Source organism: Labrus mixtus, chromosome 20, assembly GCF_963584025.1.
Source record: "Labrus mixtus chromosome 20, fLabMix1.1, whole genome shotgun sequence".
Classification (NCBI taxonomy): domain Eukaryota; kingdom Metazoa; phylum Chordata; class Actinopteri; order Labriformes; family Labridae; genus Labrus; species Labrus mixtus.
In genome coordinates this window covers 985,177-1,012,188 of record NC_083631.1, presented here as the reverse complement: position 1 = coordinate 1,012,188, position 27,012 = coordinate 985,177, and the positions used below count along the sequence as shown (strand labels likewise).

General features: G+C 39.5%; 1 protein-coding gene across 1 annotated transcript; it reads right to left on the bottom strand.

Annotated features, from left to right (window-relative positions):
• Window positions 1-2,567: 2,567 nt before the first annotated feature.
• On the bottom strand, window positions 2,568-25,451 carry gna13b (guanine nucleotide binding protein (G protein), alpha 13b). Its single transcript, XM_061065510.1, has 5 exons — window positions 25,131-25,451; window positions 12,953-13,182; window positions 8,730-8,780; window positions 7,332-7,532; window positions 2,568-6,210 (listed from the first exon to the last, which is right to left on the bottom strand). The coding sequence occupies exons 1-5, from the start codon at window positions 25,411-25,413 to the stop codon at window positions 5,839-5,841; spliced, it is 1,137 nt and encodes a 378-aa protein (XP_060921493.1). The 5' UTR covers window positions 25,414-25,451; the 3' UTR covers window positions 2,568-5,838.
• Window positions 25,452-27,012: the final 1,561 nt, after the last annotated feature.

The following is a 27,012-nucleotide window of genomic DNA, read 5'->3' as shown; positions in this document are numbered from 1 at the left end:
TCCTCCATCCAATTCACCTCTAATTTCTGTGATCCAGTTTGAGCTCCACATCACATGCTACCTCATTCCTCCACCAGACCCACTCAGGATGTATCCCATCTTGCTCTCAGCCTCATAACCCCCTCAAACACAGAGACACTTTGACAGGGTCTAATCGTCAATCACTTGGCCATTTCTCATGCTCATTATGCACGAGCTAAATAAATAATTTTTCACTCATGAAGTCTCTCCTGATTGACACGTCATAGCCTGAGGGTAAATTGACCTTAATACTGGAAGTAATTTTAATCCCTATCATGGTGTAACCCCATTCTTTTGAGTGATGATGTAAAAGAGGGAGAGTTGCAGAGACAGAGGTTAGAGTACAGTGCATGAATGCTCACTGTTCCTGTTTGTCAGATCAGTGGTGTGGCTTGGTCTGAGCCCTTTGTTTATTTTCTATCAAGAGGACACAGGGCTGTGTACAAACTAAGGGCGAGTATGAGTTCTCAAGAATCAGCTTCGGACACCATTATTTGTTCAATTATTGTTAAATCTAATAAATGTAAACTTGCAGTATATTGATTCTGACGTGAGAGGCAGAATGACCATCGGCAAGGATAAGTCGTCAATTAAAAAAAAAAAAAGAAGTCAACTAAAGAGATTTGGAATTAAATCTGTGTAATGTTAAAATGTAAAACAAGGTGGATTAATAACAATTTATTAAGAAAAGGAGAAGGATTGTCACTGCTTGTGTCCATGACAACGTAAGCAATATGGTGAAAATTTGAGTATGAGATCTTAAATAAAGAAATTAATTAAGAACGCCTCCCTTGTTTAAAACATTTCATAACCTTTTAAGGGACCGACCGATATGACATTTCTTGGGACCGATGTTGATATTAGGGATTTAAATAATCGTATACTGATACATTGGCCGATACCTTTCTTGGTTCTATCTTTGATCTAACATCTGTCAAACACAGTTGTCGGCAGCCCGATTAATGGGTCAGGCTCTAATCTTTTTAGTGCACAAACATAATGGAGAACTAGCGCACCATAAGCTTCAGAAGATATTTTTGCTTACATTGACAAGAGAATTTTTAGATTATAACCGCACATCCTACATTTGTGTTAAGATTGGAGGTCTGACTTGGAATAAGACATTAGTTCAGGTCTCTAATGATGAAAATGATTTCCTTTCTTTAAACCAAAAAGAAGAATTTGAGTTTATTCTTTTCATGTAGCACCCTGTTGAGATAATATGGTTATGGTATGGACGTTCCATTAAGCGCTCACAGAGTATATCAGTATGTTGGACTCCATTGTTCACTCATCTGCTGATGCTCAATAAATTACAATTTATTGTCTGTTCAAGGCAAGGCAAGTTTGTTTAGTGTGGACAAAGAGTATTTCAGAGTTTAGGCTCTGCTATGACTTCATGGTGTGTTAGGGTTAGTGCGTGTACAGGCCAAAGAGAAGACATGACAACTGTGAGATTTTAGACAAAGAGGCTTCTGCTTGCTTTCACGTCAGGCTCGCCGAGCAGAGAAGACACTGTGTATCACACACACACACGTATCACACACACACACACACACACACACACACACACACACACACACACACACACACACACACACACACACACACACACACACACACACACACACACACACACACACACACACACACACACACACACACACACACACACACACACACACACACACACACACACACACACACACACACACACACACACACACACACACACACACACACACACACACACACACACACACACACACACACACACACACACACACACACACACACACACACACACACACACACACACACACACACACACACACACACACAGAGAGAGAGCTTTTGGTAGACAGCCCTATTCGTCAACTTCCTCTTTTACAGTTGGGAACATTTCAACTAAAATCAGTTAACCGCTGCATGCTTAGATTCATTACGAGTGAAAATAAGATCTTTGTTGGTTTAGGGGACAGGAAGCACTACACTCATGCAGCTACATGGACAGAAAAGAAAAAAATGTCTTTGTCTATCAAGACGTTGTTCACAGTCATTTCAAACTAACGTCAAAAGCAGTTATTTCTGGTCGGAAGCTGATTCTGAACAAAACAGGAAGATACAAGACATATGATTTATGCAACTAAAAAAAAAGGAGCAACTAATCATGTGAGGGGGTTGGGGCTGTTCTATATGACAGGTCCACTTTTTAAGTTTGCTGTACAAAATATTGACAATGTTTCAGCTCATATATAATTGTAGTCCTACAGTATCTCTGACAACTTAGTACACCATGGTGCTATGCTTTGGGAAAATAAATTGCTTGGTCAGTAGTAACTAGGGCATATTGAAGCCATTCAGTCTTAGAGTGACAAGCTGAATTGACAATAAAAACCATATATACAAATTGTAAGAAGAAAAAAAAAACATAAAAAAACGGAGCGTCCTTGTCCCTGCTGTAAGTAGATGTCAGTGAATCTTTTTCTATTCATTTTGCTAAATATCAAGGATATTCAGCAGCTCAATCAAAGACCAACTACCAATCTTTTTAACTTGTTTTTGACATTTAATTATTGCCTTCAACATCGACTTTTGCTGAAATGATTAGCAAGGACCGTTGGGGCCTCTTGTCTACTGTGGCACATGTTCAGCAAATCAGAAGGCTGAGGAATGGGACAGGGGCAGGCCCGCAGACGGCTGCTTTTGCTTAAATAAACACCATCTAAAGAAAAAAAAAATGAAGTAAAATAAAATATAACACTCATGGTCATATATACAAATGTGCATGGGAGGTTATATCAGCTGTTAGAAACTAGAGAAGGCTTGGTGTGAGAGATACATACTGATACATATCAGACAACTGAGAAGGAGTTAAGGGGACACACATCTGTACAAAACGTGAAAGTATCAATAAGGGTGGCCAGTAGACAAAACTCAAAAGATGTAACTGTGACATACAGGTTAGCTTTATCCCTTTTTTCAATTAGAACGAATAGAAGGGAGAGATGGAAAGCATTCAGTGGTACCATTTAGAAAATAAGCATGATTCAAAGAAAAAGAAAAACAGTATTCCCGCTTTCTACGTCTGCGATGTGGAGTTGAATCCAGGGGGTTTTGAATGTGAGAATTCACAGGGCTTCATTTTGAATTGGATAACATTCACTTTGTACAACCATCAGAACATTTCCAACAAGACGATTTTACTGGAGGGATTTTTACAACCAAAGACACATTTTACAGGCTACATCCTCGCAGTACCTTTAAAATTTCACCTGAAACCTCTATTGTTGTTTTTTTAATATATTGACCTCACATATTTTAAAGAGAAATTGATTACCCTAGTGTGTAACTTTGGATATATGTTAACATATCCAAAGTTCGGGGGTTTTCTGTGACCACACTGCTTTTAATGACTGTTCTCGATACTGAAAAAGTGGGCATGAAAAAGCCAGCTACCAAAATGTTGAGGGATATAGCTACTTTTCATTGCTACTCTTCTTTCCCAAAACAAGATTACTGTTTTGATTTTTGGCTTCATTTTTGTCGCCTATGTTAATAGATGTTGCACAGCAAGCGACATAAAAGGATGTTCAATTAAAGCTTACCAAAGACGTGGTGTGTATCTAGACTGTGTATATGTATACGGAAAAATAAAGCGTGAATTTCTCAAAAAGATTGGCAGCAGGTATGCTTTTTGTTATGGAAAAACATCATTTTTGCTCTGTGGAGAGTCGGGGACTAAAGCACCTACAGTGGTGGATCTGATGGTTGGACATGGCACCTAGAAGCTGTTACTCAGTTCAGAAGGGTGTATTCAGTCAGCTGGATGCTTTGACCCTTGTATACATATTGAAATCTAACCATGGTTTGAGCATGGAATTTGATATAACTTGTCTAATACATATCACTTTAAAATTCTGAGAGTATCTTCCGGATAGTTCTTTAGAAAAAGATGAGATTTGAATAGCAGGTGGAAAAAGAAGCTTGAGGCATTTTGCATTTGTGTCCCTTAAAGGCTTTATATGTGATTTTTTGATCCAGCAGATGTCGCCCTTGAGCACCAGCATGAAACCAAAACAACTCGCGCTGCATTGTTGTGTTAGCATGCTAATGCTAGCGATCTTTATTATGCTCGTATCTTCACACTGCATGTAAATTTACCTGAAATGAGCATGATCTAGAAACACAGTTAAGCAGTGAGTACAGTATGTTATTCTTCTTTTCTCTAGTCCCTCAATTAAACAACTTTTATGTGAGGGGAGGAGTCAGCCGTCGGGCCGGCTATGTCAACAAACTGAAAAAAAACTCTGAAAACATCACAGACAGTGGGACTCAGGTGTTACACCCATTGTAGACAGTCATTACTCACAGAGTTATTTTCAGAGGATAGACTTGATTTATATTATATTTAAGTGTGAAAAATTGCATATAAAGCCTTTAATATAAATGTAATTATTTTTCTTAATTCTGATTTTTATGAAACAAGGTGGTCTAAAGAGGGGATTTCATTCGCACAATTCAATAAGAAAGTATTAAAATTTAAGAAATATTAATGAATTTGGTTTAATTCAAAATTGCACTTGTTTTTAAAAAAACGTTCAATAGCTGTAAACCTTCACATTCCATCCTTTTTCTTCTCCTGACTCCAAATAGACTTTCAGATATTGCTCTGCTTGAAATGTAACTGCTAGTGATGAATTCCACCGTTCTTCTTAAGTTGATTCCTTTTTTAAATCCATTTCCACAATTCCCTCCAAAGTTCTATGTATCACTGAAATGCAGGAACACAGGCCACTGTACAGTCTGACTTTTGATTCATGAGGAAGGGCTGAGGCACGTGAGTTCTAGTTGGCACACAGTGGTTCACGATGTGCCTGAGAAAGTAACTAACTGCACTAGCTGGCCTTATAACATGGAGTTTCATTTCATGTGTTTGTGTCTGTGGTCTCTTACCCCACCACCTGTAATTAACTGAGTTAATCACTAGTCACAAATCCTCAAAGTGTAAACCCCTATAAAATATAAGTTAAAGAAAAATGCATAGGTACGTACAGTATATTCATATATTAGAAAAAGGAACAAAATTATTAGAAAACTAGAATTAAGTGGACTTGGGAACAGGAATTCCTATTTGTGAGTGTGTATGTGTGTTAGCACTGTTCTTTCCTGTTCCACTGCCTCTAGAGGAAATCTCCACCCCAGCCCAGTGATGTCATCACCAGGCGTCAGTCGAGGGCAGAAACTAGAGACAAAACAAAAGAAGCAAGAATAAAAAAAGGCAATACCTGGCAACAGTCGCTGGTGTCACCGGCATCTGCAGGCGGCCTTGAAGGCTACACAGTAACGACTTAACAACAATAACACAAGCCCCTCCCCCTCTCCTCAACAGTGGTCAGAGCAGCAAAGACAAAAAGGTGTGTGGGTTTGATTTAGAACAACACAGACGGGGTAAATATAATTAAAGAAGTTTGAGGGGGTCATCTGTAGCGTGTGGACAGGGGGGAGAGAGAGGGGGTTAGAAGTCATTTACAGTGGTTTCAAAGGATGGTTTGGGGTCTGTGCCGAAGGCCCCTGTCATAAGTCACAATGAACAAGCTCAGTAAGGCAGAGAGCAGGTGTGTGGGGAATGGCGGTAGTAGTGGTGGGTTCAATACATTGTCAAAGTTCAAAAATAAGGAGCGAGTAAAAGTCAAAAGGGAAGGAAGATGGTTGGGTGCGTTCCTCCTACAGGCTGGGGTGTTTGTGTGTTAAGAAAGGCACCATGACACCCACTTCTCCTCCACCCACCACACCTCCTCCTCCGTGTAGGTCCCCTCACTGTAGCATCAGCTGCTTGAGGTTATCGTGCAGGATGGTGTCCTTGACATCGCGGAACACCAGCCGGATGTTCTCAGTGTTGATGGCTGTGGTGAAGTGGTGATACAGCGGCTTCTGCTGCTGCTCGCGGCGCTTTTTGCGAAAGCATTCCACCAGGAAGCGCTGGACGTCTGTCAGGCTCCTTGGGTCTCCTGAGAACTCTGGGAAGTAGTCTTTGATGGATACCTGCTTCACCTTCTCCTCCAGCAGGTCTGTTTTGTTCAGGAAAAGGATGATGGAGACGTTGCTGAACACCCGGTTGTTGACAATAGTCTCGAAGATGTTGAGGGACTCGCTAAGCCGGTTGGTCAGCCGGTCCTCCATCAGCACCTGAAGGTGTTACAATACAAATATGTGTACTGAGGTTAATGGTGATTGTGACAGAGTGTGTCTGGTATGAGCTGGAAAATTCTTCAAATTCAACAAAGATGCCTACAGCCCTTCAACTCTGCAGCAACTTCTCCAGGAGCAATTATACCAACTCAGTAGCTTTACCTTTAGACAACCTTTCAAAGTCTTCAGAGTTTAGGTTCTGCTATGACTTCATGGTGTGTTAGGGTTAGTGTGTGTACAGGCTGGAGACTATAACTGTCTTTGATATCTGATTGATTTGTTAAATTGACTAAAGCCTCATAGTAACACACTTACATAAACTCAAATGTATTTCAAAGCAGATTTAGGACTTTGGCTTTTTCCCCAAATGACTTAAACGGGAAAAGAGGTGATATTTGAATAGCCAGTATAAACAAACTTAGTAATACAACCGGAAAATCATGTTTCATGTTAATCGGGAACCTGATCATGGTTGCAAAGCCAACTTGAAAACATGTGAGCCTGTCCTTAAAGAGACAGCAGTAAGGAGATCACCTTGGTACTGATTGTGTTCAGGGGCTCCTTCCTTTCTTCTACAATGTGTTTAAAACGTGACCTCTTAAGTAACATTATGTAAACACTATGTTGCAAGCATGCCAAACACAAGTTGTTTCAAGACTTATCTTGACACCCCTGACAGAGGGGAAAAAATCTCAATAATCAAGGTGATGGGGCACCAGTAGACCAGTGGTTAGTTCATGAGCCTATCGTACAGAGGCTGTAGTCCTTGAAGCTTGAAGCCCTCTCTATCCCAGATTTCCAACTCTCTCCACTGTCCTATCGCTACAGTCAAGGCATTAAGATCCAAAAAAACAAACAAAGGTGAAACACTTTTAAACCTGGGCCAAAATAAAATATTCTAAATACCTGGAAAGGCCTTATCTTGTATTTCATGGAACACCAGGTTATCATTAGAAGAACATTTTCACATGCAAATATAAGCAGGGAATCAAGTTATTAAACTGCAGCTAATCCTATACAACAAGAGTTGAGATTATGATGAAATTGTTCTAAATCTGTGATATCAAAGAAGTGATGTGACACCAAATGTTTGCGTGGCCTCACCACAGCCAACCCACCTGGTCATATTCAGAGGAGGACACGAGAAAGAGGATGGAAGTTACTGAGTCGAAGCATTCGAACCAACGCCGCCTCTCAGAGCGCTGACCGCCAACGTCCACCATCTTAAAGGGAACGTTCTTGATCTCAAAGTCATACTCATGAATGCCTTTTGTGGGCTTTCTGGCCAGGAGGATGTCCTGTTGGCTGGGGAGGTAGTCCTGCAAGAAGATTATCCTTTAAATTATGATTTTAAAGGTTTTTACAGATTGCTGCAAACTGCCATGAAAAGTATGAAGCCAATTGAACTCATAAAACACAAGCAATGAGGAAAAATAAGAGAGTTAGGTAAGAAATGCAGATCTTTGTGTACCACATATCAAAACAGTACAAACACTTCTCATGCTGCTTAGGGGACATCCCTGCTGAACCCGCTTGCATTCCTGAAATACCACAGAGCCTAAACAAAAGGGGGGCTTTAGACGAGAGAGGTTGTGTGTGTTTAGTGAGGAAAAGCATTTGGTTGGTTCCATTTAATAATGATTAGGCTTAACAAATCAAGCCAAGACAAAAAGCGAAGTGCATTTTTAACCCTTTCTGGACTGAATTTGATGCAACGCTGTTTCAATCATTTTTTGACTACATGTATTATGTTCAGGCTACACCAGATCCAAAATCATAACATTCCTGGGGTGATGAGTCATCTCTGAGTCCCTGAGTTATAACATGCTGCTGTGAGCCTGCTCACACACAAACACACAGATTGGTATAATTTCCTAAATTTGGGGTCAAGTGTCATGACAAATGGAGATAGGGATCCAACTGCTGATCTGATCAGCAATAAGGAGACAATCACCTCTAAGGCAGAGACATCCCAAGTGACAAACTGTAAGCCTTTAGCCCTGGGCTCCAAATTGTTGAGACAATTTTTCCCTCTCCAGCAGGCTTTGTTTACATAATATGGCACATAGGATCTTTCTGTATTCCCCATGACTCTTCGAGTGATATCTCCAACATATCAATCAATCTTTGCTTGTTATCTTTATTTGCCAATTCATCATAAATATTATCTCAAGACACTTTACAAAAAGAGCAGGTCTAGACCACACTCTTTGTTCTATACAGTCAATATTTTGTTTGAAACTGGTGAAAAAGGTTTGTTTGTTACAAAAGGCATAGATAGCACAGAAGGAATCGAGATGGGGCACAGAGAGCAAGGAAAGTTTTGCTGAGCTTAGTGCTCTACATAAAATATGTACACAGAAACAAACCAGAGTGGAGACATGAAATAGGACAGGAAGACAACAGTTTCATTTCTTCTTTTGAATAAACTGGCTGAAGGTTATCACACCCTTCTGCAATCATGTCTGCTGGGGATCTGTGACTGGTAGAGCCTCTACAGGGTGGGTGGGACTTACCGATAGTCCAAGCTTTTCCAAATTGTCCAGGAAATACTTGACCGACTCCCCCTGAGAAAGAGAGAAGAAGAGAGTGAAATAGACAGACAGAAAGATAATGATCGGCACATATGTGGGATTTTTCTACATTAACAGACAAAGCTCTTCGCAGAAGCTCTCTCCCCGGCTTATTTACACAAACACTCACACTCTGATGCTAACCGAGCCAAGGTTGTTTTGTTACTCCTGGGTTGAATCAACACAGAACCCAAGATAAATGTAGCAATGTGTTTGTTTTTCTCTGCAATCACAGCATCCAGCATTACTCAATACTACCCTTCAAAACATACATATTGAACCTGGACAGAACCTGGGCATGAAGTTAATGAGTTTGTAATTGTTGTGTGATCCTAAAAATGATCTTTTTGACTCAACACCTGAAACAAGCAGAACTGTAAGTTTTGTGATTTAATGCACCTCTTGTCCCACCGCCGGTTCTCTAAAAAAATCTAAATAGATCAACATGGTCACCTACTCAGAAGCCCTAATCTTCTTCACAGTTTCAGATTAGATCCCGCTGTAAAGCAACCTCCTTTCAACCTCCAACTAGTTTTTTTTTTGTGACAATTCTGTGAGAGTATATATATATATATATATATATATATATATATATATCTATAAATATACATTTTCAACTCAGGGAATATATAACATTTATAACAAGTGTTAAATTATATTTATTGTAATGCCAGGTAAAAAAAAGGCACAGTTACAGTAGGACAAAGTGTATGAATCACAGTAGATTTAAGAAGCCTGAGGTGCAGACCACATGTTCAGAGGCAGAATCCTAGCCAAGACCAACTTTTGCTCTCTGCCCTTTGCTGCATGTCACAGCCCTCTCTCTTCCCTGTATGTACTGTCACAATCCACTGTCCTTTCTAATAAAGGCAGCATACATAAATAACATGGAAAGAAAGTAGGGAAAGTTTCAAAAAAATGTTTGTAAAGGAACATAGGTTGTGAATGCTCACTGCATTCACACGAATAACATTAAAAGCTATGCTGTGTCAGTGCACTGTGAAAGAAAAGGCTTACGGACATTAACTATATGCCTAATAGCTAAACAATAAAGGCAGATTTATAAGACAGTTAATATTACTTCATATTTTCCTATGAACAAGACACTGTGGAATCTAAACTTGTTGAGAACAGTGAGTGAGAGATGTAGGATGGGCGGGTGTTGGGAGGCAGATGAACAGAAAGCAAAAAGAAAGCAGGCCAACATTAGCTCGTCTGTATCCGTCTGTGTGCATTCAGCAGCTGCATCTCAGCTTCATCAGCTGTGAGGAGGAGCCTTTATTTGTTAAAGTCAATGCTCCTCTCTGTACACTCTAAGCCTACTCGAGCTACTCACTGGACATTCAACAGTCACATGAAAAAATGGTAAAACTAAAGTTAGCATCACAGATTTCAAACTAAGCTAAACAGGGCAGACATTAAATACAGGTTGATGGGAAATCTTAAGAATGTTGGAGGAAAATGGTAATCTGCCACAACATAGGTTGATAAGACGGTCTCAATAAAGGATCCTAACACTTTAAAGATAGATCTAACAGCCTGTCACACAGGGGAACAATACATGACTACAGTCAGTTCAACTTCGGTTTTTAGATGACATTGACATGTCCTACTATTTTAACAGTGCAAGTCACATCTGCATTACTTTAAAGATCTTTGTATTTTAAACTACATTAATCAGTACATGTACATGATGTTAAATGGTAAATGAACTTGAGCTTGTATAGTGCTTTTCTCCTCTCCGATTGAGGGAAGACGACTCTACCAACTGAGCCACAGCCGCCTATGTTAGATAGGGCTGGCGGGATACTTTTAACCCAATTAAATTTGATCAGGATTCTTGGGTGCTGATTCTATTTGTATTGCTATTCTTAGGTATTGTGATACATCATGTACAGCAATTCCATGGTTTAGATTATTGTGATTTCTATTGTAAATATATTAACACATAACAATCACTCTGAAAGAGATGCTGGGTGCGGTGTGTACCCAGAAGCTGCTGCTATGTTGTAGAGCAGGGGTGTCCAAACTTTTTTTCTTGCGGGCCAAAATTGTCGTGTTAGAATCGCTCGCGGGCCACAGGTTTTGTTTTTTAAAATATAGTTTTAAAAATAGTAAGGCTTTGTAGATCAGAATCAAAAGGCTCACTAAAGAAACCCTTTAATAAAATAAATCAAATATTTAGATTTCTTCGTTCTACTTTATTTGTTTTGTTCTCAGAATCAAGCCTGGTGGTTCATGTTTTTGGAAAAGCTTTCTGCATTTAGCTCAGGTCATTAAATGGTTAAACAACAGTCCGCTTGTTTGCAAAAACTTTACATACGTTTTTTTTCATAGTCTACAAAATAATGTGGAAAATAGTAAAAGCTGTAGATTTAAAAAAAAAAACAACAACATACATGTTACTGAACATTTTCTATTTTAGGAATATTGTTCAGCCCTTGTTAACATGAAAAAGAAAAATAAGATAATGTGCCGATCTTAATCAAGACCTCAAAATCTTCTGATTCTTCATTTGAAGTCACGGGCCGCAAAAAATCCCCTCAAGGGCCGCAAATGGCCCTCGGGCCGCACTTTGGACACCCCTGTTGTAGAGTCTGTCATCTCTCAACTGAAAGGTCGGGGTGTTATCCCCTCCTCCTGCAACCACATGTGAATGTTTCCTTGGCAATTCATTTAACCCCAATTGGCCCCCCCTACTTCGTCAGCAGCATGTGAATGTGTATAAATGGGATTAGTTTTTACTGATGGACAATTAACATAACAGTCTCTGCCATCAGTATGTGAGTGTGGTGTGAATGGGTAAGTGTGACCTGCTGTGTGAAAGCGCATTGAGTAGTTAGAAGACTAGAAAAGCGCCATCGATCAATCTTTATTTGTATAGCACCAATTCTATTGATATGATACTGGAAACTGATTGCAGAGGCTCTGATGGCTAAAGTGACCATCAGAAGTAACTAATCCCATTCATACACATTCATATGTCACAGAGCAAGTTGGGGTTAAGTGCCAAAGGACACATAGGACATGTGGCTTCGGTAACTGAGGATCAAACCCCCAACCTTCGGGTTGAGCGATGACCCACTCTACCAACTGAGCCACAGCCCCTCTTTACTATTTATGCACTGCTGATTTCGAGCTAACCGCAGTTATCCCTGACAGCTTAACATGTTAACCTCACTAGTGGTTTGCTACAAGCACATTCACTAACCTGAAAAAAACAAAACATAGTTCACTGGATCCAATTAATCCACGTTTTGTGGATGGTGTCACACGCATTTTGAGCATTCATATAAACTCATATCTGATCTTTGGACACAGAAAATAAATAAACTAAGAGCCCGATATAATCACTCCACCAGAACCCTGACACATTCACTGATCAACAACGTGCTACCAATGTTCCCTTAAAGTTGCTTTGAATTTGGGTCAACATAAAAATCCTTTGAGTTGAAATTGTGAAAGGCGATTCCTGTGTCAGTAAGATTTTTATTCTCAACAGGTAGAGCTGAAGCTCATTTATCTCACTAAAATACATAAGAGGGAAAGAGAGAGAGAAGCAGATGTTTTTTTTTTATTTTGAATATGTGTTTAGTGTTTTTATTATAAAATGGATTTCGAAAACTATGAGTAACAGCAGATGACAGCAGTTATTGTATATCTTCCATATCTCTAATAGGACAAAGGGTATCAAAAATATTTTCTCTTTACAAAAATACAAAAAATTAAACATCTCAGACAGGGAGAATTTTTTAAATAAAGGCCTGCCTCTAATACAAATCTGCTTCATATAAAGGCCTAGTACCTTCTGCAGAGGAAGTAAATAAAGTATTTATGGTATAGGGGCACTTTTTTACTGAGCTGATTTAGCAAAAACTATAATCATTGGTTTACAAGTTAATATCTATAAATAATGATAGAAAATGTATAAACTATATTAAAAAGCTCAATATTGTTCAGGTCAAAAAGTGACATATCAGGATCATATTGCTTTCCTACTTGCACATTCCTAACGCAGAACAATATTCTATGCTTGACTTGTCTTTTGATACACCGACACACAGGACACAGTCCCTTTAAACATAAAGCATCAAAGGTATCATATATTAATTGATGACATTTGGATTTCCAATCTGCTTGCATGGACTAAATAAACACAGACTCACCAACTGGAACTCTCTGCGGCGGTCATAGGCATTCTGGATGCCTTCGTCAGCCCACAGGGCCCGAATGGATGGCAGGTAATGCTGGAAAACTTTTTGCTCCACCATGCCATGGCCGTGAGCCATTGCTGACCGGGTGTCGAACGCCATCATGGTGTCCCCATGCCGCTGGTTGGATGAGTTGCCCCATGGGATGTGTAGCTTTTCTCGGGCATCCACCAAAACTCTAATACCTAAAAGACAGAGAACACATTTCAGAATTGCAAACTCGATTTCCGATTGCAGCCCAAGTTTCGACTTGCATTTTGTAAAAAAAAAAAAAAAACAGAAGACTTGATTTTACTACTTAAAGAACTGCATGGAAAATAAAGGTTTGCACAGAACTTCCATTAGAGGACCTCTGAGATTGGCAATCAGAGAAGACCGTAAATGTTGGTGGTCACTGGTTAAAGTATAGTTTTTAGGGCTAAAATATAACCATAATTTAAAGTAGGCAATTCATTGCAGTTGAACACAACCCTCCTTAACTCTTTTAACTAATGAAAATAATAAAATATAATTTTATATCATCTATTACACTCCACTTTTTATTAACGATTATCAAACAGCACACAACTGAAAAAAATGTGACCACAATCAGACATAAAAACGTTTCCACAATTTCTACACAGGTTAAACATTTTATGGTTATGGGATTTTATTGCCCCTTTCACACCTTGCCATCAATGTAAATGCCACAGAGCCAGAATGGTGGGACAATGTTGTTCAGCTGCCAGCATTTGAGGTAGTAACACAGGCATAACAGGGGTGGACGGTAGGGCTGTAAAAATGGATTAAATTGATATCAATCAATAATTACAGTTAACAGTTAATCTGTGGTCATGTGCTGATTGAATAAACTTTAATTTCATGTATTACAATGATGTTTATAATTCAATGATTAACTATAAATAATGTGAGGAGACATGTTAATCAACTACCATTTTTTCTGACAAAGCAATACGATGGCAAGCTAAAAATAGATAATGGAATATAAAAACTCTGACGAAACATTTGGTTTTTTTTAGGTTACGAGACTAGATGCTATTTAAACGGTAATGGTGTGCTGTTGAACATTCAAAATCCATGATATCAACCACTGTGAGTCCGTCAAAATACGAGCAGGAGCAAGAAGAGATGTGTGAGTACAGCAGCCGGAACAGAAGGAGCAACTGTGTGTCTATGTGTGTGTGTCTGTTTGTGTCTGTGTGTGTCTGTTTGTGTCTATGTGTGTGTCTATGTGTGTGTCTGTGTCTCTGTGTGTGTCTGTTTGTGTCTGTGTCTATGTGTGTGTCTGTTTGTGTCTATGTGTGTGTCTGTGTCTATGTGTGTGTCTGTGTCTCTGTGTGTGTGTGTGTCTCTGTGTGTGTCTGTTTGTGTCTGTGTCTATGTGTGTGTCTGTTTGTGTCTATGTGTGTGTCTGTGTCTCTGTGTGTGTCTGTTTGTGTCTGTGTCTATGTGTGTGTCTGTGTCTCTGTGTGTGTCTGTTTGTGTCTGTGTCTATGTGTGTGTCTGTGTCTCTGTGTGTGTCTGTGTCTATGTGTGTGTCTGTTTGTGTCTATGTGTGTGTCTGTGTCTCTGTGTGTGTCTGTTTGTGTCTGTGTCTATGTGTGTGTCTGTGTCTCTGTGTGTGTCTGTTTGTGTCTGTGTCTATGTGTGTGTCTGTGTCTCTGTTTGTGTCTCTGTGTGTGTCTCTGTCTCTATGTGTGTGTCTGTTTGTGTCTATGTGTGTGTCTCTGTGTGTGTCTGTCTGTGTCTATGTGTGTGTCTGTGTCTCTATGTGTGTGTCTCTGTGTGTGTCTATGTGTGTGTCTGTTTGTGTGTCTGTTTGTGTCTCTGTGTGTGTCTATTTGTGTGTCTGTTTGTGTCTCTGTGTGTGTCTGTGTCTATGTGTGTGTCTGTTTGTGTCTATGTGTGTGTCTCTGTCTCTATGTGTGTGTCTGTTTGTGTCTATGTGTGTGTCTCTGTGTGTGTCTGTCTGTGTCTATGTGTGTGTCTGTTTGTGTCTATGTGTGTGTCTGTTTGTGTGTCTGTTTGTGTCTATGTGTGTGTCTCTGTGTGTGTCTATGTGTGTGTCTCTGTCTCTATGTGTGTGTCTGTTTGTGTCTATGTGTGTGTCTATGTGTGTGTCTGTTTGTGTCTATGTGTGTGTCTGTTTGTGTGTCTGTTTGTGTCTATGTGTGTGTCTCTGTGTGTGTCTATGTGTGTGTCTCTGTCTCTATGTGTGTGTCTGTTTGTGTCTATGTGTGTGTGTCTATGTGTGTGTCTCTGTCTCTATGTGTGTGTCTGTTTGTGTCTATGTGTGTGTCTCTGTCTCTATGTGTGTGTCTATGTGTGCGTCAGTGAATAGGAGCAACAGAGAGATGAGGAGCCATCGCGACAACGAGCTAACGATAGCCTGACCAAACAAAGCAGTGAGAGACTCGGTCTTTGAAGGATAAGGCTTCTATTTATTTGATAGGTTATATCTGTAGCTCTTCTGTGCTTAAATGTAGGCTATTTCAGGAGTGGTAGTAATAAAACTACTCTTACTGTGAAAGTAATATAATAATAAATTACACCACTAAATAATAATAAGCCTTATTTATAAAGCACTTTTCTTAACATGGTTACAAAGTGCTTCATAAAATATACAGAGAAATAAAGGGAAGGCAAATGAAACAGCAGAAAAAATACATATAAAGATACAGGATTTAAAGCTAAATACAAATGAAGGTAAAATGAATTCAGTACCCCACTTAAAGTAACGTCCTCCAATCACAGTATTTGACTGCTGGCTTACCCAATTCATGTGAATACAATATAAAGTTATTTTCTCCACCCTCTTGTTTTCATTCAGCAAACTGTTTTGATGTTTATGGGTCATTTTCCCTTGACTGTATCCAGATTAATGGTACATCATAAATGGAATGCAGTTAGATATTGCTTTTCTAGTCCTTACCAATCAAAGCATTTTGTTACTTTCTCCCTCTCTCACAAACATTTCCGCACATATGTAAGAGGCTACTATGCCAAGAGTCCATCCACACACACACACGCACGCACGCACGCACGCACGCACGCACGCACGCACGCACGCACGCACGCACGCCAATGGTACAGTTTGTCCTTCTTTAGGATGTATGTATGTTTTCTATTATACATAGACACACGTGTGTATAAATACATACACACACATTTGTTGCATTGAAGCGGAGAAAGCCTTTTAAAGACATTGAATTTCTCCTGCAAGGAGAAAATGGAGTAGAAAGCACTGGCAATGGCAGCGGCAAATCATTTGTTAAAGAAATAACTAGGGAGCGTGAAAGTTGACAGTAAAAGCCAAACTACTTTGCAGTGAATTCAATGCTAATGAAATGTAACAACATGAACAGTACAACAATTTACGACGAGATATCTTCATTATATATTGTTGTGACATCATTTACATTGAATTAAATTTACCTTTGTAGACCTTACACTGGAATTTAAGAGCAACTTGCAGTTCAATTTTTTTTAAATGAACACTAAACCCTGTCCGATAATGGCTGTAGAACAAGTTAATCATTGATGTTTAAATAGATTCATAACTTCCAAAAATCCTTCTTTTTTGGGGGGGCTAATCAGCCATTCACTCCATGCTAAGTGCTAAGGCTAGCTCTTTAACCCAGGAATAGATATCAAATCATCAGAAACACAAAGATTTCCAGCCCTAATATCTTTCTTAGATCTACAGATAGATAGGCATAGATATACAAACATTAATTGCGTTGATCCCTCAAATGCAGTTATCAAACACTTGTATATTATACACACACTGTATAATGAAGACAATGTGGTCATTCAACTGGAAAGTATATGCGCATATACAGTATCACCACTTGCTTGTTGTAATCCATATAGCACACTCTGCTTGTATAAGAACTGCCAGTGTAACACAAAGGAACTCAAATTAAACTCTATTTGACTGGTGAGTAAATTGTTTTAGTAGCAGAAGAAAGCAGAGCTGGAGGCTAGGCCCCACCAGAGCTACACCCCCACCTTGGTTAAATTGCATTTGATAATTAGTTAAACCGACTAGTTATTCTGGTGCTGACAAGCAAGGGACACCATGGTAAATAATTATGTTAGCTAACAGTGCACATCCCTATCAAAATTGTCAAGTTAATCATCACGCTTTTTTGCTGTTTGCCGTATTATCAGAAGACCGCTTATAGCTGTAGTTAGATGTGTTGAAGTGCCAACATACAAACCCTTTTCACACATACGGAAATCTCCTGAAAAACTCCGGGGATTTGGCTACCCGGAGGTTCTTTAGGCTATGTGTGAACGCAAACAGCTGCATTTTTCGCGCAGACTTTACCTGGAGTTTATCCTGTCAGACCCCTAGTATTTTATCTGCAGAAAATCCAAGTGAGCTGATGTCTGAACACGGCAGCACTCTGGAGATTTCAATTTGAGCCAATAGAAAGAGAATGATGTTTATATAGTGACCGGCTAAAGTGTCTGCACGCGACCTCTACGATCTCTGTGCTCTAATTAAACGTCTGCATTCTGTTTTCTGTTCGTCAGTATGTTGTTCTCCTCTCTGTAGTGGATGTTGTCATTCCATTGGATTACACATAGCATTGATATAAAGACAAATATTCTCATTATAACGTCGTGTAGAGGACTCTGTTGTTTCGGCTGCTACTTCCGCGTTGTTTATTTACACCACGTCTTACCTCAGGAAATCCCCTGACCCCCCTCCCCTCTGACAGGGAAAGTCCCCCGCTGTGAGGAGCATATGTGAACGGCTAGTTCGGGAGAATCTCCGGAGAAGTCCTCCTGTAAATATCTAGATATTATCCGGAGTGCATATGTGAAAACGGCTCTACAGTGGCTGGAGAGAGAAGAGCAAGAGGTTTCATGTTACAATAGTCTGTTTTTATCTCCTCCACTAAAATTACACATTTGTAAGCCAGTCTGTTGATGGTGCGTCACAGTAACCATCATGTCACTGGTGCGTCACAGGGGGGATTCTAGCTACTTCCTCTATATGTTAAAAAAGCCCCTCAAACTTGAGTGATTCAACCACTGTACTGAAATGACACTGGTACCAACAGTTTCCTTTTCAGATTAACCACGTCATGCGTCAGTCACTTCCCTCTGACTAAAGCTGAAGTAAGTGTTTCCAGCCTAACACATCTTACTTCCCTGTTCCCCTGAAATATAGCTGCCTTCAGTCGGGGAAACAATAAAACAGGAGTAAAACAACAGAGATCCTTACAATTGACCAAAGACACAGTGGTCTACTACTGTGACTCAGTAATAGAGTAGGCTGTCTCTCAACCGGAAGGCTCCTGCAGCCACATGTCCAATGTGTCTTTTGGCAAGACACCGAACCCCAAGTTGCTCCTGCTGCTTTGTCAGCAGCTTACAAATGTGTATGAATGGGATTAGTTAAGACTGATGGACACTTTACATCAGTCTCTGCCATAAGTGTGTGAATGGGTAGGTGTGACCTGTGGTGTAAAAGAGCTTTGGTAGTCAGAAGACTAGAAAAGTGCTATACAAGCCAAGTCCATTTACCTACAAGTAGTCTGTGACAAAAATAGATCAGACTTCTTGAATCTTACATTAGCTCAGCTTGTCTACAGGAGCTCGTCTTGTTTGTTTAAGTAAGGATTCCTTCAATGTTCACCAGTCACAGGTTTTTAAAAAGAGCAGAATTGTTACTTGAATTCTTCTCCTATTCCCAAAAAAATAGATCCTAGATTTTTTTTGTTTACAGGAAAAACAGTATAAAGCCATTTCAGATTAATTTCAGTCTCCCTTCATGCTTACATATGTATTAGATCTTACAACATTTCACTCTTTGTTAGGTATAAAAAGTTGGTTAGACCGAAACTTTGTACGATCTAATAAATATGTCAGTATAAAATTAGATAGTGTGCAAGAGCCTTTCTGATTGTCTCTAAGTTTTACCCTCCTCTGACATTCAGGTGTGCAGAGATTTAAAAAAAAAATTCCAATGCTATTCTGCAGACACACGAAATCCAGTGAAGTTTTTTAAACATTTTCACAAACTTTATTGTAGATGGCTTCTAGCTGAGCTGGCATAAGCTACCACACAATTAAAGTCATGTTACAAACTTCAAAAAGAGTTCACCTTGAACATGGCTTGCATGCCCCTCATTCACCTTTTTCACATGAATAAAAGACTATACACTTTCCTTACAGGCAGCTAAAACCATGCTTAGCAGTGTAAAGTGTGTGTGTGTGTACTACAGATTAGACCTGTGTAACCTTCCAAGGGAATCTATCTGTAACAAGTAAATATGTCCAAATATGTTTTTTAACCTATCATTGTGTTCCAGTTTATCATCCCCTACCTCAGATGAACCATAGATCCAAATAAAATGTCTCATTGTGGTGTTCAATAAATGTGCTGCCGCTATGTCCCTGTGCACAGTCTCTGTGAAAAGAAGTCAACATTTGGAGATCCACTATACAAATACAAAGACTATTTGTTCGACTTCCCTCCATCTCATCTCATCATCTGAATTTATCCTGCAGGTATCAGCTAGTGTCTGTGAATAACAATCAATCCAGAACTTAACATTAGGAACGTTGCAGCCTGTTGTAGTCTGTAGCTGTAAACTCAGCAAAATACTCTGTTACAGAACGCTGTGCTCTGAGCAAAATCTTAAGATATAGTTTAAAAAAGGGACATGTCTCATTTGCTGTTTTGTGTAATTCACACAACACGTGCTGCAAAAGCAGCCAGTGCACAGACACACACATCCCCTAAATGGAGTGTGTTGATGTTACATGTTCCACATTGTCAAAGCTGAAGAAATTTTTTTCTTGTAGACCAAAGCTAACTGGTTATTCACAGAAAGATATACATTGTTTGTTTGTAGAGTTGATGTTCCTGTTGCGGATTAATAAGTGCGCCTACTGTTATTGAATGTACTGAAAGTAAACAATCATGGCAATCGTGCGTGCTGCACTTGTTGTCCTGGTATTGATTTGGTTCATACAGTTACAAACGTTTGCAGAACATTTTCAGCAGCAAGAGTGTTTGATACAACGTCTGTTTTGATGCAATGCTTATCATTTTGCAACGACGAAGACGTGCTGCAAGAAGGCTGTGAAGGAAAGCTCTAATGCTCATACAACAACACTGTGCTGCTAAATAAACAATTATTTCCCATAATGCACATGGCAACGTCTAAAAAGGCGTATGATTTTTCGAACTGGACTGGACTGAGGTCAGGTCGCTTTCTCATCTCAAACGAACTGTACTAGGGTTTGTTTGGATGCGACCTGAGACCACCTCTTCTGCTGGGTCTCGGTTCAGCTGTTTGGTGCGCAACCGAGTTCGATGGTTTGTGTTCACACCTGCCCAAAATATCCGCACCAGAGTTTAAGTTCGTTTCAAGCGAACTACACAAGGTAGGTGTGAATACACCCTAACAGTCTGATGTACTGAGATTTTCAAAAGTACTTTCTTAATAAAATATTTTTTTTTAGATCAACATTGTTATTATAAGAATTGTAACAATATGTACTGGGAAGAAAATTGAGGATACATTATTAAGATTCATTGGAGATGCATATAAATCTCTGTTTTTATTTTTGGCTGATTCGAGAAAAGATCTGTGACAAAAGTCAGCAATCTGATCTGAACCATGAGATTTGACATACATTGAACTGTTTTGATCACCCAGTACAGAAAACACCAAACACGTGCATTTTCACAACTGCTGCACTTGAACCTATCTGTAAACTTTCTGCTGATGGCTGCAACTTAAAAGTACGTGCTTCACAGTTTCTGTTGTGGATTATCATACATTAGTGGACTGTCAATATAAGGATTGCCAGACTTTCTAACTTTAATAACCTGATTATAACAACAAATATATACCTTTTTCAAAATGAGCAAAACCACTGTGAAATTATCAGAAAGGGCATTTATTTTTCTGATTTACTACTCTTTGTTTTTAATTTACACTGCTCGCTCTATTCACTTACTGTCTAGGTTGCTCGACCCCAACTTTTCACACATACGGAAATCTCCTGAAAAACTCCGGAGATTTGGCTACCCGGAGGTTCTTTAGGCTATGTGTGAACGCAAACAGCCCCATTTTTCGCGCAGACTTTACCCAGAGTTTATCCTGTCAGACCCCTAGTATTTTTTCTGCAGAAAGTCAGAGTGAGTTGATGTCTGAACGCAGCAGCATATACTCCGGAGATTTTCAATTCGAGCCAATGGAAAGAGAATGACGTTTATATAGTGACCGGCTAAAGTGTCTGCACGCGACCTCTACGATCTCTGTGCTCTAATTAAACGTCTGCATTCTGTTTTCTGTTCGTCAGTATGTTGTTCTCCTCTCTGTAGTGGATGTTGTCATTCCATTGGATTACACATAGCATTGATATAAAGACAAATATTCTCATTATAACGTCGTGTAGCGGACTCTGTTGCTTAGTCAGCTACTTCCGCGTTGTTTATTTACACCACGTCTTACCTCAGGAAATCCCCCGACCCCCCTCCCCTCTGACAGGAAAAGTCCCCCGCTGTGAGGAGCATATGTGAACGGCTAGTTCGGGAGAATCTCCGGAGAAGTCCTCCTTTAATCTAGATATTATCCAGAGTGCATATGTGAAAACGGCTTCTGTTGCTCTTTGGGTAGAAAATATCATTTTGAAACTGTTTTCTTTCTTGAACACTTCAGAACATTTTTATACCAACAAATGCAAAATACACAGAGTTTGTTTCATTTTAAAATGTCACCCAAAAACAAGTATATGAAATAAGAGACTCACTTCCCATAAAAAACCCTAAATGTCAAAATGCACACAATTTAGAGGATATTTGTCAATCAAGATACAATTTCCCTGACATCTTAAAAAGAGTAACTACACATGCTCCCCATACTCACACACACCTCTATAATTAACATAATCAGTCTTCCCTGTTATTATCATTGAAGTTGCTAAAGTTAATATTGGACTGGTTGATCTATTATCATACTTTGCTGTTACTGCTAAAAATACACATACTTTTACCATTATTACTGACATTATAGCTATAAATCCATCTCATTCCCTGTTGTTGTTGCTCTGTTTTTCTCTATCCATCCATGTCTCTCTTTCTGCAGCTCCCTCTATCCCACTTTCCAACTACAACAACGCAGCAGATCGCTGTTCAACATGAGTCTGGTTCGGCTCAAGATCTCTAGGTTTCTGCCACTGTAATTTTGCTAAATGTTGCTAAGTGCTGTGCTAATGGTGGATTAATGTTGGGTCTAAGTAAATAATAATATAATGTAAAATCAAACAGAGTACTGTCCAGACCTGCTCTTTTTGTAAAGAGTCTTTAGATAACATTTGTCATGAATTAGCGCTATATAGATGAAGATTGATTTATTGACTCTGTAACTACCTACATTTCACCTCCATACATTTGACACAAAACAGTATAACAGGGACAAACAGTCCCAAATAAAGGCTATGTAAACGGGGCTTGTGGAACAGGGATCTTGTTTCTTATTGTAATAATACTATTGGCCAAGTCTAAGAGTGTACTCACACTAGAGCCGTTTTCACATATTGAACTCTGGATAATATCTAGATATTTACAGGAGGACTTCTCCGGAGATTCTCCCGAACTAGCCGTTCACATATGCTCCTCACAGCGGGGGACTTTCCCTGTCAGAGGGGAGGGGGGTCAGGGGATTTCCTAAGGTAAGACGTGACATAAATAAACAACGCGGAAGTAGCAGCCGAAGCAACAGAGTCCTCTACACGACGTTATAATGAGAATATTTGCCTTTATATCAATGCTATGTGTAATCCAATGGAATGACAACATCCACTACAGAGAGGAGAACAACATACTGACAAACAGAAAACATAATGCAGCCGTTTAATTAGAGCACAGAGATCGTAGAGGTCGCGTGCAGACACTTTAGCCGGTCACTATATAAACATCATTCTCTTTCCATTTGCTCAAATTGAAATCTCCAGAGTGCTGCCGCGTTCAGACATCAGCTCACTCTGACTTTCTGCAGATAAAATACTAGGGGTCTGGCCGGAGAAACTCCGGGTAAAGTCTGCGCGAAAAATGCGGCTGTTTGCATTCACACATAGCCTAAAGAACCTCCGGGTAGCCAAATCCCCGGAGTTTTTCAGGAGATTTCCGTATGTGTGAAAAGGGTTTAGGCAACCCGTACCTTGCCCAAGCAAGGTTCACCCCTAAAGTCCAGTTTGTTTGACTAGTGTGAGTGCTCAGATCGGTGCTCAAGCATGGTACACTTCCTTGGCCCTAGCATGCTTGGAAGGTGTGCTTCAGCACGGTACAGTTCATGCACGAGCACAAGCACAAGCTAGAGTACATAACGTGGACAGCCTTCGTTATTGAAAAAAGTTTTCTGGCTGTATCTGACTAAAATGATTCAAAATAAGCCACAAAGTCAGTAAAGTAGCTGTCATGTTCTCTCCGTTGTTCTCCGATGTGAGGACCCGGACTTGACCGGTCATCCCTTTTATTGTTTTTATTTATTCATTTATTTTAAAGTCCGCCTGTATATTAAACTAAGACTCTTCATGACCACGTAAAGCCATGCATGTGTTGTATTACGACATTATGTACAAGAGGTAACCATGCTCAGGTCCGGTTAGTCCTGGAGCAGTGTGAGTGCAGGCCAGCCGGGGAGTACAGGACAACTTTGCCTGGAGTGAGTGCACCCTTAGTAAGCTTACAACATGTTAGGCACTTAGCAATAGCACTGTAAGCTTGACATTGTCATACAAATAATTGTAATACCAGCAGCTCAGGTTTTAGGTTTTGTTTTGTTCATTTGTTGACACACATAACACATATACCTTAAAGCCCATTAAAAAGTCATCAAGAGAATCTAAAAATAGATACAGTACTACCCATGCCTAACATAGCCATTTCCGTGAAGATCAGTTAAAAACATTCTTGAACAGGCTGCAAAATCAGATACAAGATCACTACATTTCCTCAGCACAATGACTTAACATATTCACCAGCACACGTGATCTGAAAAATCTAGTAGAATCTATCTGATTAACAAAGGAGGTTTACTTAGATGTGCTCTGGCTATTCTGACTCACTGTAATGCAATATTTTAAGTGTCTGTATGTTCCTACCCTAATGAGTGATCTGAGTAAATACTGTTAATCAACTGTTCCATAATGCAACATGTGAGTTTTTGATAGTAGCCTACATCTCAAAAGAAATGCACACCTTCATAAGTGCTTCAGTGACGTTTTTCTTTTTTTGCATACTGTATAAGACAACACACTGAAGTATTACAGTACTCTGGTGTTGTTTGAAAAGTTGTGGCTAGGCTTTAGTGTAGTCAATCTATATCTCTTACATGACAGCATAAGAAATTACTGTTATATTGTGATCACCGATTTCCCCACCTGTCATGAACTTGCAGATGATTTTAACTGGAGACAAGACAGGCTATGGCATTTCACATTTCAACTCTGTACATCTACAAGCACGGATACATTGCGTACCATCATCATAAAATTAAAAGAAAATTATTGGCTTTTCCAATCAATTTATTACCAGACTGACAGGGGGTGCTAAAAATCGCACAATACTTGAATGTTCTCATGAAAGGTTAAATCATGTTGTAGTTCAGTTTGTGATTACTGGTGCTGCTGTTTGATCATGGGCAGGTTTACTGTCAACAGGCACGTTTTTAACAGACTTGGGGGTCATATTCTCTTCATACGAGACAGAGTGGTATGTTTACGTGCAAGCAGCCACGGGGAAAGCGGGACAATATCAAACCATTGTTCATTTCACGTTATATGGAACTTGACATATCGAAATAGCAACATCTGGAACATCCATGAGGCTCCAAATTAATACAAATACCCCCAATGCACGCTACACCGCCCCCTTCAGACCCACTGTTTAGACAAACACAAACAACACGGGCGTTTCTTGGTCACTAACCAGCTTACCACACTAGCATTGTCGAACACAGAAAAAGTGCCCAATCGGTTCAGCTGAAGCTAGCATGGCTACCAACTTCCCACTCAACCCTCTTTCCACCCTAATGTAACTGACCAATACACAAGCCAGCGTCAACGAATTGGATACAAATGATACTCAGTGAGGTCTTACCTTTTATAACATTACTAAAAATCGTGGCTTTGAATTCTTCTTTTGCCTTCTGATCGAAGTCCTGCCCATGGATAATGCGCATCTGCTTGAGGAAAGTGGACTTTCCGCTCTCGCCTGCTCCAAGCAATAAGATCTTTACTAGCCTTTTTACATAAGTCTTGTTTCGATTAATACACTTATCTATTTCTTTAGATATCCGCAACTGTTCTGCCTCGCCGCTTGTGAGGAGACAGTTGGGGAAACATACAGATAAGACGGAGCGGGACGGCAGGAAATCCGCCATCTTTGAAACAACTTCATCGATACAGACAGCGAGGAGGTCTGAGCTCACCCCAGTCCACTGTTGCGTTCAAGTGTCGTAGAAATTAACGTGGCTTTTACCAAGAATTTCGCCCATTTAAAATCGAAGGGGGGATCGAAGATGTAGGCTACACACACCGGTTATTTCATTGGGTACAGTAGGCTACTAACAATTTAATGGGGTCGAATATTTGTTTTAACTCGTACTAAGTTAGAAAATACTACTTTATTTTTATTATTGAGCTCCAGATGGGTGATAGTGGTGATGTTGTGCTTTAAAAATACAAGGTGCTTCTAACATTGTGCTACTATTATGGGTCTAAATGAGACGATAAAACTATTATGAATACCTTATAGGTAATTGCATCCAGTTACACACCACAGCAAGATACAATTGCATACATATATATGTTGTTCAATTTAACCCCTTATAGTGTGCTGTATTTTTGTTTTTGTTTATATTCTTATCTTATAAATGTAAATGTTCAATGCTTCTTCGGTGAGTATTTAGATACTGACATTTTAAAGGACTTTGTATTTTACCATATTTGTCAGGACATAATTTATTGCATAGCTGGTGTTCTGCATCACATTAGTATGTACGTTAAGATGTGCCTGATAAGTTTAGTATGATCACTTACTGTAAAAGTTTTAATTCTGAACTGAGGCTGAACAATTTTTAGCGTATACCTATGTATTGTTTCAAAAACAATGTTAATTATGTGCAAATAGTGTGCGGGAAACTTGTATTAAGACACACAAATAGCACGTTAAATAGCAAAGTGTCTTCACCCACATATAGGCTAACCAAACAGATTGAGATGTCAGTCTGTCTCTTTCTTGATTTAAAAATGTGTGTGTTTTTTTTTTTAATGTGGAGTCTTATATCAACGATGTCAGAAAAAAACTTGAATTGAATGACGTACAAACAGCATCTTTTGTTGATGACACCCAGGGCTGTGGGACCTATTGTAGGCTTATGTTCTCTTAATAAAATACCCTCATTTCCGATCCCCATGAACGCAGCACAAGTGAGAGATACAGTTCAGGGCGGGGCACGCGCATAATAAAGTACATGAGCGCGCCCACGCTTCGATTTTTGGGCGGGTCACACAGATTCCTGTAGCTACATCTCTCTTAGTTGTGAGTGACTCAGTTGGACAGATATAAACACTTCTGTGTGTAGGTAAATAAATACATAGATTACATTTTAGGACTGATACCAAACGAACTGATTACTGAAAAATATATACAGGCTATAGTAGCTATAAATGTAACCTACAAACTATCATCTGACTCTTGGCTTGTTCTAGGGGTTTAAGAAAAATAACTCAAAAACGTGATCAACCACTTGACACAGAGGAACTTCAGGCCCATAAAGAGGAACTTAAAAAAAGGAAGAATTGAAATGAATGAATTGGCTTTCTTTCTCTGGTTATGTGTGAAGGCTTGAGTTTTCTTATTCTTTTCATTTGTTTACAGTCTTAAGGTTACGCTATTTTGCTTGCTGTAGTTTTACACAGAGGCGTTCAGGATTTCTGGGCTCAATGAAAAGATATCCCATTGGGCCCCTCCACCGCAT